At 38.6% G+C, this 12,043-nt stretch overlaps 1 protein-coding gene across 1 annotated transcript in view; it reads left to right on the top strand.

The window, feature by feature from the left end:
• Positions 1–11,633, top strand: part of nectin3b (nectin cell adhesion molecule 3b) — a 114,649-nt gene extending 103,016 nt beyond the window's left edge. Inside the window, exons 4-6 of the mRNA XM_020514303.2 lie at positions 1,064–1,181; positions 7,237–7,388; positions 9,685–11,633. Coding sequence (XP_020369892.1) covers positions 1,064–1,181; positions 7,237–7,388; positions 9,685–10,283 — 869 coding nt within the window. The 3' untranslated portion in view covers positions 10,284–11,633. The remainder of the gene's footprint in view (positions 1–1,063; positions 1,182–7,236; positions 7,389–9,684) is intronic.
• The last annotated feature ends 410 nt before the right edge of the window (positions 11,634–12,043 follow it).

Here is a 12,043-nt window from a genome sequence, read left to right as displayed (position 1 = left end):
TTTGGTACTAAACATTGTTCAGTCATCGGTGAACATCCTCACTTCTGTTCTCATAGAGGGAATGTCATTGAAGCAGTTGAAGATGATTGTGTCTAGGAAACTACCATGAGAAACTCCTGCACAATGCCCTGGGATGAAGATGATAGACCTTAACAATAACAAACAGCTTCCTTTGTGCTATATAGTGTTTTCTGACTTCCATTATCTTCAGTTTTACTTTGACTTATTGATGCCATACTCTGTCAGTTGATATTGAGGACAGTCACTCTGCACTGATCTTTGGTATTCAGCTCCTTCAGACCATGTTTACAGCATGACGTAATGAAGTCGGGAGTTGGCCCTGGCAAAGCTCAGTGAGCTTCAGTGAACAGGCTGTAATTGAACAAGTAATATTTGATAGCACTTTGATAACACGGATGACCCCTTCCAATGCTTTAATCATGGAGAGTAGACTGATGGGGCAGAAAATGATTAATTGGCTTTGTGCCTTTTGGAGACAAAAGGGGGCCAGGACAAGGGAGAGTTTAGGCCCTACAATTATTGAACTTGATATTGAGTCCAGAGGGCTGTAGGGTCTCCAAGCGGAAATGACGTGTTGTTCTTCCAGCTTGTGTTGGCGTGTTGGCTTGTTGCAGTGTTCCAGTGAAGCTCGGAGACAGATGTTGGCCAGGGAACAGGTAGCTCAGAGTCTTTTTTGCGAGCAGAAGTCTGCAAAGCGGTCACCCAGTCTACACTTCGTTTCCCCAATGTAGAGGAGACCACATTGTGAGCAGCGAATGCAGTAGACCAGATTCTGGGAAGTGCGGATCAAGTGTTACTTCGCCTGGAAGATATGTTTGGGCCCTTGGATAGTGGGGAGGGAGGAGATAAACGGCAGGTGTTGCACCTTCACCGGTTGCAGATTAGCCATGATCTCATGGAAGAACAGGTTTGATGAACTAAGTAACCAACTCACAACACTTCGTACAAAGGTGTTACTATAATTACGTAAATCTATGGCAAGCTTGTAATTAATTTGAGAAGATAACTGTTCCAACAGCCAGTGTGTGCTGATTTATTCCAGATGCACCTGAAGTTACTGTACTGGGGTATGATGGAAACTGGTTTGTTGGTAGACAAAATGTGCAACTCAAGTGTAAAGCTGATGCAAACCCATCACCTTCTGCATATATATGGACCAGGTATGTATGTAATTCATTTGTACCAACTACTTCTGACATGTCTGCAAATATTTTGTGTTAGTACATTACTACAATAGATTACAGAAATAATTGAATATATGTAGCTGTAATAACTCAGGAAACCAGACTGGAAAGAAACCACATTTATTGTTGAACACCAAAATAGAACCATTACTTGTGGCTAATCCCAGTGTGGGACAGACAGTTTTGTCAACTATTTCTAATTAATTATTTCTTTCTGCAGTTCTGATATTTTCCTAATCAACCTATCCAGAAATGTTGTTGTATAGCTCTAGCGTAGGTGGGGTTTGAACTCAGGATGGTTAGGGCCAGAGGTAGGGATGCTGCCACTGCACCACAAGATGCCTCTGTGTCTTCTTTTACTTTCTTTTTCTGTATCTGGAAGTGCACTTGCCCACAGCCGAGCAGCTTTCCCACCACCAAAATCACCACAACGTACAAACCCCTTAAGGGCTAACTTCAGCTCAATAACAAGCAAGTGTTTTTAATCATTTTAAATATTTACTTCATTCAACTTTTAATTTTTGCTCTCCTCATGGCATACCCTCTCAACCTCTTATTCAACATTAGTGAGACAGGAGCTAGGAGGGGATTGAGAGAGAACCTGGCGTAGCGGATGGGTGAACACATGAGCAGAGGTGGGAAGTTAGGAACAATCCTGAATAAATCTATGCAAATAGAAGTGTATGTACCATGCAATCAGCCAGTGTTCACACACTGATACATTCCAGGAGATATCAGAACTATAATCTCCTGGATTTCAATGTAAATTGTCTTCCTGGAAGTTATGGTTCCAGGTGGCCACTCAGTAGTGATGAATGCCTTCATGTTCATCATTATTACATCACAAGATTTGGGATATCAAATTATGCAAAAGGAATAATTAATTTTCTGTTTAATTTGTGTTCAGTAAATTGATAAAAATGTCCTTAATGAAGCTCCCATATTAGCTAATAATTTAGCTATACCAATTCCTTGTCTCAAGATTTAAAACTTGGAAGCTGCTTCATTCTAGCAAACGAGGTTATAATTTGAAAGTAACAGCATAAAACCCAATATTTGAGGGTATAACAAATGTAAAGTTTATTGGTGGTGATACACCACAAAATTTGCATTCGTTCCTAAGGAGATGTCATGCATCCCTGAACTTGTGTAGAAGATTAGCATTTTTACTTCTTAAAAACAAAATGGAATACAGAGAATTTACCTTGACAAGATGAACTTTAGGGGTAAGGTGACCTTTTGTGTTTTCTGTACAGAAGCAGAGACTGATTCATGTCTGTGCATATCTCTAAGAAGCCACTTAAAATGCAAACAACCTTCCCTAGATGCTGATAATTGCCCCTTTCCATTTCAAATGTGATTCAGAATGATGGTACCTAATAAATTTGTCAGTTTCACGATTGATAAAATACAGGTAAAGATACTTAGAGGCTGTTCATAACTGATATTTTGATGTACTGTTAAACACTTCTCATTGTATGATAACTGCTTAGCACACCGTACCATTTTAGTTGACATTGGGACCGCCAATCCTGTGGTCAAAAAAACAAACTGTCCTGTGAAAGAAATCTCATTATTAATTTTAATCTAAATAGCATTATTAATCCCACAGTCTGTTAGGTTATGTGCCGGTTAGGTGGATTGCCCATGCTAAGTTGCCCCGTAGTGTTCAGGGTTCTTCAGGCTTCGATGGATTAGCTCATGTAAATCCGGGGTTACGGGAATAGGGTCAAGGGGTGGGATGCTGACTCGATATCCCAGTTAACCTCTATCTGCACACTAGGGATTCTGTGATTCTAATTCATGAGGACAGATCAGGTCAGAAGCCTGTGATAGATGTTACAGAGGTACAATATCTTGCTGAGTTGAACGAAGAAAGACTCCCTTGATTTGAATATTTTGTTTGATTAGATAATAATGAACATAACCTTTTTAAGACCCGTGTCCTTTTGAATAACTCAAGAAAATGCAACCCACTTACCTTCTAAATAGCTTCACTGACAATTAATTGTTATTATCATTAAACATGTTATTGCAGTGCACTTATAAAAGTTTGAGGTAATCAAAGTCAGCATCGTTTTCTGAAACAAAATCATGTTTAATCAATTAACCAGAGTTTTGAAGAAGTAAAATGTATTGTAGATAGTGTGGAACTGCTGAATATAATATGCTTAGATTTTCAGAAGACTTTAGAGAAGGTGCTACTTCAAGGGTTATTGTGGAAAACAGTGGTTCATGGTGTAGGTAGAAAGTACTGGCATGAATAAAAGATTGACTGACTGACCGGAAACAATGGGCATAAAGGATCCCATTTATTTTGATTTGCAAAATCTAATGAGGGTTATGGCATTAGGGTCAGTACTGGGGTTTCAACTTGCAACAATTTTGACTGGGATGACGATACTAAAAGTACAGTTGCTACATTCAATGACACAAAGGAAAAGGAGTTCTGAAAAGGGCATAAATAGGCTAAGAACATGGATATCTAGATTAAGTGAGTTGAAGTTTTAGTAAACGAAATAAAATCTGGGGAAATATGAAATTGTCCATTTCAAGAGGAAGAAGTAAAAGTAAGCATATTATGTAAATGGTGTAAGATTACCGAATTTCAAGATATGGTGAGATTCGGATGTCCTGTTGCATGAATCTCTGAAGAGTTATTATGCAAGCGCAGTAAGTAATTGGGAAAGCTTAACAAAAGTTGTTTATTGAGAGGGTAATTGAACTCAAAGTTATGGAAGTTATGCTTCAGTTATACAAGACATTGGTGAGACAGATCTGGAGCACTCCATGCTCCTTATTTAAGGAAGAATACTTTGAAGAAATTCAGAGAATGTTTACTTGACTAATATCAAAATTCGTCTTGTTATCTTATGAGGAAAGATCGGAAGGGCTAGGCTTGTTTCTGCAGAAATTTTGACAACCAAAAGATGACTTCATCCAAACAACATACTGAGGAGTGGACAAATGGGGAAAGGACATTTCTGCCTGTGGGAGATTCTCGAATCGGGAGTCTCTATTTAAGACAAATGAGAAGAAATATTTTTGTCACAGGTGGCAAGTCTTTGGAAACTCTGCTTCTGACACATTTGAGGAAGAGAGTCTTTGAATTTTTTTTAAGATCGAAGTAGATAGATCCATGACAATTAGGGTGTCAAAGGTTATCATATGAAAAAGGCAAGAATAAGAGTAATTAGATTGGTCATGACGTTATTGAATGGTGGAGCAGGCTACACCTCTTTCTCAGTACAATCAGCATTCATAAAATCGATTATAGGCGGGTAAGTTGTATTGTTCTCTTCACAAACCCAATAGGTGTAGCCTGTTGTGGCCAGCTAAGAACACAGTTTGGGACACTAAACAAATCCATGCTGACTGCCCTTGATGAATTAATCACTGCACCTTTCCAATGTTCTTGCCCACTTGCTTATGTTGTCTAAATCCTTCTGAAACTATTCTACATCTTCATCACAACATATTTCTGGTTAACTTTGATCATCTGCAAATTTGGAAATACCACATTTGCTCCTCACATTTAAGTCTTTGATAAAATGTTGTGATCAGCTTAGGCTGAAATAGTGATTCTTCTGGTCACACTAGTCACAACCTGCAAATGTCAGAATGGCTGACTATTTCTTCCTATTCTGTGTCCTGTCTGTTAGCCAAACTTCAGTCCACACCTTTTGGCCACAACCTGTTGGAGGTATGCAACAGTATGCTTCTGGCCAACAGTATGTGTGAATCTATGAAGAATGGTATCTTCAGCCTCATCTACAAGCATAAGGGGCAGAATGAGGAAATTAGATGAATTTCACTGTTGAATATGGATTATAAAATCCTGTCTAAGGTCATTGTCAAACAATCAGATCTGCTCTGGGAGCAGGGATTCATTCTGACCAAACCTGTGCTGTACTTAGCAGGAAGATCTGATTGCCTAGATAAAGGCCAGGAAAGTAGACACCTGCCTCATGAGCCTAGACCAGGAGAAGCCCTTTGACAGGATATTTCACACCTGCGTGAGGGATGTAAAATTCCAATGTTTGTTTGTTTTTCTTGGTACATTGAAGACTGTACAGAACTGCTTTAGTACCTGCATGTGTACATAAAGACTTCTTATGAATAAAATATATTCTTGCAATAAAAAAGTGATCAGCTGTTCTTATGATCAATCGTTCTGGATTAAAGACACAGCCAATTAATTTGAGTTGTTCTCCTGGAGACAGATATGCTGAGCTGTCTTTCTTTAAAAAATCGCTGTTTGCAGCAGGTGTGCTGCCAGTTGGTTACAGCAAACAGAGTTTAGCTATTGAGAGAGATTTCATAGCTGGAGGGTTAAGACTGTTGCTCCTTTTGTCCTTATATCAATCTGTCATGATGGCTGTGGAGAGAGTGCAGCTTGCCCTGTGTTTTCTACTCTTTTGAACAAACCTAAAATCAGGTTAAACAGCTGTTGATGAGGCTCTGTAACACAAGTATAATTAAATGGTTAATAACAAATCAAAATAGCATTGTCCAGGGTGATGATGCACTTCAGTCCCTGTGGTGCCACTGGTCTCTAACATTTTTTGTCCTGCGGTACGAACTACATGGTCCTTCTCGATGGACACGAGAGAGAGCCAGGCAATTGATTGCAATTATCCCGTCCCTCATTATATTTACCAATAAAGATGGTTGCTGTCACAGGCTTTCAAATGCTGAAGCCATGGTTCCAAATAGGGTTACCATAATATCCTATCAGGCAACTGGGTTCTCCTCCCATTTGGGCTGAGAAGTTTTGTTTCTAGGAGATGCAGATTCGCATTTAGTTACAATGAAGGTGTCAGCTTTTCATCTCCTTGTGTGATCAGCATTGAGCCAATATCAGAGAAGGGCTGTCATTGATCTTGGAGTAAACCTTGATATTAACAAGTATGATAGTTGTATCTGTCATCTATATATGTCCCTTTGTAATCCACTTGAGAAGCTTCCAGAGACTTGAAAAGTTTGACGTTCAAAATGGCTTGGCAGGAATGTGAAGGTTGATTAAAGTCTATTTTAAAAATTTGTGAAATCAGTCAATGAAATTTAAAATCATATTTGGTATAGCACGTCTTAATGATAATAGGAACATATTTGTTCTGAATTGCGTCTCCTTCGATTCCTCATTATCCTGTTTCGTTTTAAAGTTGCATCTCAGTTTATTAAATTGGTGTTGCCCAATTTCAGACTCTTGGTCTTAGTATATATTTGTCATTTTCCACAATATTGCTAGCTCTAACTGAATTATTGTTATTAACATTAAAATGTTCTCAACAGATACCTCCTGTTCCTGTCCAGCTTAATTTGTTAAATCTAGCTTAAGAACTTCCATTACTGCTGTTGCTACCTCTCAACTTGCTTTACGTCTCGGCACCCCTCGTAAAGTAACCTTCCTGAACAAGATCTACCAGTTGACATCCTTAGGAATGAGAAACAAAGTTGCTTGTGATAAAACTCATCTGTGCATGGTCGTCTTTGAACTACCCTAACAAGAGTGATCCTTGATAAACAGGTTTAGGTAAGCTAAAGCCTTTGTGCAGCCAACCTCCACCACTGGGACCTCCAAATAGATCTCTTGAGCACTCAAGGAGAGAAACAAACAGTGCTGCACATTACAATGATTTTCTTTTCTACAGGCTGATAGCAGATCAATCACCTTAAACTCAACAAATAAGGAGGCTATCTCTTGACTTTGAGGAATTTGCATTTGATAACTAATAAATTGCCTTTTACACTAACTTTATCACTTCAAAAGGGTCCTGAGAAGGTTCTTAAGGCAAGTGTGGTTCAGTGAGCTACAGGAAGGTAGGAGAGAAGCAGCAGACACCGATCAACATGCTTCACTTTTCCTTTTTATAGGGTGGTACGTATCTGTAGATTGCATTGTCAGGAACTTATAGGTGATTTGTAGCTTATGTAGTAGGTTTTTATTATTATTCTGAAGATTAGTTCACTGTTTCTGATACGGCTTATTGGAAGACTTTTATTCCCAATTATATTTTTCATTATCTAGATTGGAGAGGCCTTTACCAGAGAATTTACAGATTGAAAATGATACTTTAACTTTCAACAGACCACTCAACTACAATGATTCTGGTATCTATATCTGTGATGTAGTAAATATTCACGGTCGAAGAAAAAATCAAAAGATTGTTCAAATAAGAGGTATGTTTGTTATGATATCTGCATAGTTTGGCCAATTAAACACCTGACTAATCATAGAGACTTTTTTCACCTCTCTGCTAACAGCATAACTCTGGCAAGTAACCCTGCAGTTAGTAATTCACCATCTGACTACCCAAGGCCTATCCAACTTCTACCAGGCACAAGTCAGGACTGTTTTGAAATTCTTTAGACTTGCCTGAATGAGTACTACTCTAACAACACTCAAGAAGCTAGACTCCATTCAGGACAAAGCGGCTTGCTTGATTGGCATGATATCCACAAACATTCACTCTGTCCACCTCTGATTGTACATAGCGCAGTGTGTACCATCTATAAAATATACTGCAGAAATTCACCAAAGATCCTTAGGGCCTTCGAAATCCACAACTATTACCATCTAGATTGAGCGCAACAGATACATGGAAACACCACCACCTTCGAGTTCCCTCTAAGCCACTCAGCATCCTGTCTTGGAAATACATCACTGTTCCTTCAGTGTCATTGGGTCAAAATCTTGGAACTTCCTCCCTAACACTATTGTGGGTTGATGTACAGCAAACTGAGAGTAGTGATTCAAGAACGTAGCTCAACACCACATTCTCAAGGGCAACATTTAAAACAACCAGCAGCACCCACTTCCCGTGAATGACAAAAAAAGGTGCAGATAATGCCAATTATGATTGCAGTTCAAATGTGAATTCTTCTGTGTTTGTGTAAATGTGTTGCCTCAGAGACAAAACCTCGTGATATTGGGCAGGATTTTCAAGTCTTGGAGACTGTACAAACCTTTTTATAAGCAGCAAACAACCAAATTCTGGGATTCCTGCTTCCAGTTTTCACTCTTGTGGCAATTGCCTGCACCTTCCAGTCCTGATCTGGCCAGTGCTGTTGTGGGTAGCCTCTGCAGTTTACATGCAGTTGAATTAGCTTTGTGAGGACTTGTGATTCATGTTCCTCGAAGACTTTTAAATCATAATCTGAATGCTGAACTTTTTGAAATATTACTTCTAAAGCTGCTTCCCATACTATTTCCATGCCAGCTCATGTCTTCCTACTCAACCCCCAAATGGCCTCAATACCCTACCTGCCAATTCTTAGCACTTTTCCATGTCCATTCTCTCAGCATGTACAGAACTGATGAAAAAAAAAATTTGTGGTAAAAATAGCATTATGGGAAAAGATTAGATAAATAACAATCCACAACTTAAAACATCTCTCTATCTTGTTAAAATGAACATTTAACCAGTAATAAAACAATTGCAAAAAAAATCATAACCAGTGTTGCCTGATATTATTGCATGGGGAGCCATATTTCGATTTTTATTTCATTCAGGGAGGGACGGTGGACAAGATGAGGTTGCAAAATAAATAAGTTTCAAGAAAGAAAATCCGAAGGAATAAGTTGACAAATAAATGAGTAATTGGTTTAAAAAAAAAGACATAAAAATGCCAAGCAGCAGAACCAACTACTAATATTAAAGGCTGAGTAAATTTCTAATTAGCAGAGCTAGAGAGAGACAGGCCAGGGTCAAAGTTCTGGTGACTGGGGAAGGAGGTTGGAATTGAGGAAGAGCTAAGATAGGTTCAACTAACACAGAGTTTCTGCTCATTTCAGGAGAAGTAATTGAGTTAGTTTTGGAGAAATTGCAATGTATTTCTCTCTGCGCTTCTGTCACCCATTTTTGCATATTCCTCCCATCTCTTTGCCGGCTTCTTTCTCTCCTCCCTCTCTCGCTCTTACCACCCCACCCTCCAATCCTGAGTTCACCAGTTCTAAAATCCTCCCCACCACCTCTGGCCTCATCCCATGACTGACCCTCCCTCTCATCCCCGCCTTCTTGACCTGACGCAACCTGCTCATCGTCTTTTCCCACCTATCGTGTTGACCAATCCCCACCACTCCCTACCTGCAGCCACCCATCACCATCCCACCTACCTTCCCTTCGCCCTCCCCTTTCTGAAGGAGGGTCCTGGCCCGAAATGTCAACTTTCCTGCTCCTCTGATGCTACCTGGCTTGTTGTGTCCCTCCAGCTCCGTACTGTGTTATCTCTAAAGTTTTAGTAAGATGCCTTGTATATTGATTTCACTGCTGCCTCACAGCACCAAGGTTCCAGGTTTAATTCCAATGGAATTGCATCTAGAACACAACATCTGTCGCTTGCTTTTAAAATAAGAAAAAGTTAGGGTCTGGACTTTCTTTGCAACGTATTTTAAAGGGGTTTGGTCTGATCCATAACAATAAATGTATTCAATAGCATTTCTGTCTCTTTTCATCCCTATTCCATTTCTGTTTAGATCCACCCACTACCACCTTGTTATCAACAACCCCACCGCCAATCCATTCAACAGCAGGAATCACAAGTTTACCTGGTTTTACCCGAAGATTCCCAATTCCTCAGTCAACCTTGGAATCTCTGAAGAGTGACAGTTTAGGAACCATCATCGGCGGTGTGGTTGGTGGCACTCTTTTTCTTATGCTTGTGGTTATCATCATTGTCATGTTCTACTTGAGACGCCGGCGTACCTTCCGTGGAGACTACTACACAAAGCAGTATGCTGGGACGACAGACATACAGAAGGACTCTCAGATGGATGTTTTACAATCAAATAGAATTGAGCCATACACTGATTATGAGAAAAGTGAACGAAAGCTCGAACCAAATAACATATTCCAAGATTATCCCATAGAGGTGCAGAAAAGTAAATGGCGAAGTGCAGACAATATAAATAACAGATACACTGAAGGAGTTGAGTTACCTGTCGACTATTATGAAGATCGAAAAATTTCCAATGCACCTCCATATTTGCATGATGACTATTATGATGAAAATGAAGATGACCTCATTTCACACCTAGATGGTTCAATCATTTCTCGCCGGGAGTGGTATGTCTAGTGGTTACTGATACATGTTCATAAAGTAGTAGAGGGACTTCAGTTCAGCTAAGAAATCTAGGTTTCCATCTCTTGATTTGTTTCTCCCACAATACTTTGATATATGTGTGCTTGTTTCCCAAAAAGAGAACAAAATGTGCTTTCCATAATGAAAATAGAAATATGGTTTTGTGATCTATTTGCAGCCAGCATGAAATGAAATCCAAACTACAAAAATTATTTGGACAGTAGAAATTGTTCACATTTTTAAGGATGGACTTTGTAATATTCCTGTAATTGTTTCAGTTCAAGCAATTTCTGAGTAGGGCTTTGGTGGTAAATAAGCTGTTACTGCCTGAACAATTACTGATATCTTCATCCACTCCTTCCATAGAGCTCCCTGAAAACCTGACCATTTCTTCCTTTATTTGTTTGTTTTTACATGAATGTATGCAGCATAACAGATTTCGTTCGTATGGAGTTGGTTGAAGAAGAAACCGCTTCGGTGCTGTTAAAACGTTGCAAAAGTTGAATTTTAGCCAATTTGTTCACTTAAAGTTAAATGTTTACATTCTCCCTCTTCTTAATTTGTCAGAAAAATATAGTTTCCTTGTCTGCACACTGAAGAACACTTCTAAACGTGTCTGGGGGAGAAAATGGGATGTAGAGAAACTTTGCTAGGCTCGTGCAATGTTTTTTTTCTCATTGTGCTTAAATTCTAAATTAAGTTTGAAACCAACCAAAACCTTAATGACATTTGAAACCAAATACAATCCTAAGCTGGATTCAAAACAAACTATATCCTTCTGACATTGTACTGGGCTATATTTTAGACCTTAAAATAATGCATTTTTTAAAAAAAATGTGTTGAGTAATGACACAGCTGAGGTGAAAATCTGCAATGCCATGTTCTGAAATTTAAATTGAGGCTATGGATGATTTACTATTTCTTTCACAATCATTGTGAGATATTTATCATTCAAAATTAAAACCAAACATTGTAGTGTCAGTAGCTTCAATGAACAGTCCTAAATTTTCCCTTTTCAATGGAAAGCACTTTAGTTCTGAAATGCTGAAGTGCTGTGATCATCACTTGTTCATAATCGTACACTGAGATTGTTTTCTCACCTGCACGTGTGAATACAAAACTGCACATCTTGTGAAATATATTGTGGATATGGTGCACATGAAAAGCTGGTGAAGACTCCAATGGAGCAAAATTAATGCTCTGAGTTTTGTGTTGATGTGTATATATATGCAAAAGAGATTTACTGTACAGTACTTTTTGTACTTTATCTGTTTTATAAAGTTAGTGCAATGTTGATTTGATGTGCTGTTTGCTAAATATACATTTTGCTGGAAAAAACTTAAATGGCCTCATTTTAACTTGATTCTTTTGCCAATTCCAACACTCAAATGTCACAGGCTATTCTTAAATCTATTCTTATTTAACACTGGGATTTTCTCTTAACATGGTAAATCTCAGTGTGCTATTTATTTGCCTTTTTTTTAATAAAAAGACACATTTTTCTTTCTTGAAACAAACTCGAGGTAAATGAAAATGTCAAACCCATGTTCACTCGTCAAGAACTGTGAAAACTGCAGTGTAATTTCTGATACATGGGAATTTAATAAATTAAGTCCGTTTCTGTTGAGATCAATATCAATTTGCTATAAAGCAAATTCTTAACTGGAATTTGCAATGTTATTATTGCCATCTACTTTAGTGGACAAAAGTATGAAATGAAGCACTGTAATTCAGGCTGTAATCTACTAGTAGTT

Source organism: Rhincodon typus, chromosome 6 (genome assembly GCF_021869965.1).
Source record: "Rhincodon typus isolate 14 chromosome 6, sRhiTyp1.1, whole genome shotgun sequence".
Classification (NCBI taxonomy): Eukaryota; Metazoa; Chordata; class Chondrichthyes; order Orectolobiformes; family Rhincodontidae; genus Rhincodon; species Rhincodon typus.
Note: the sequence above shows the minus strand (reverse complement) of the source record. Positions and strands in the feature narration are given on the sequence as shown.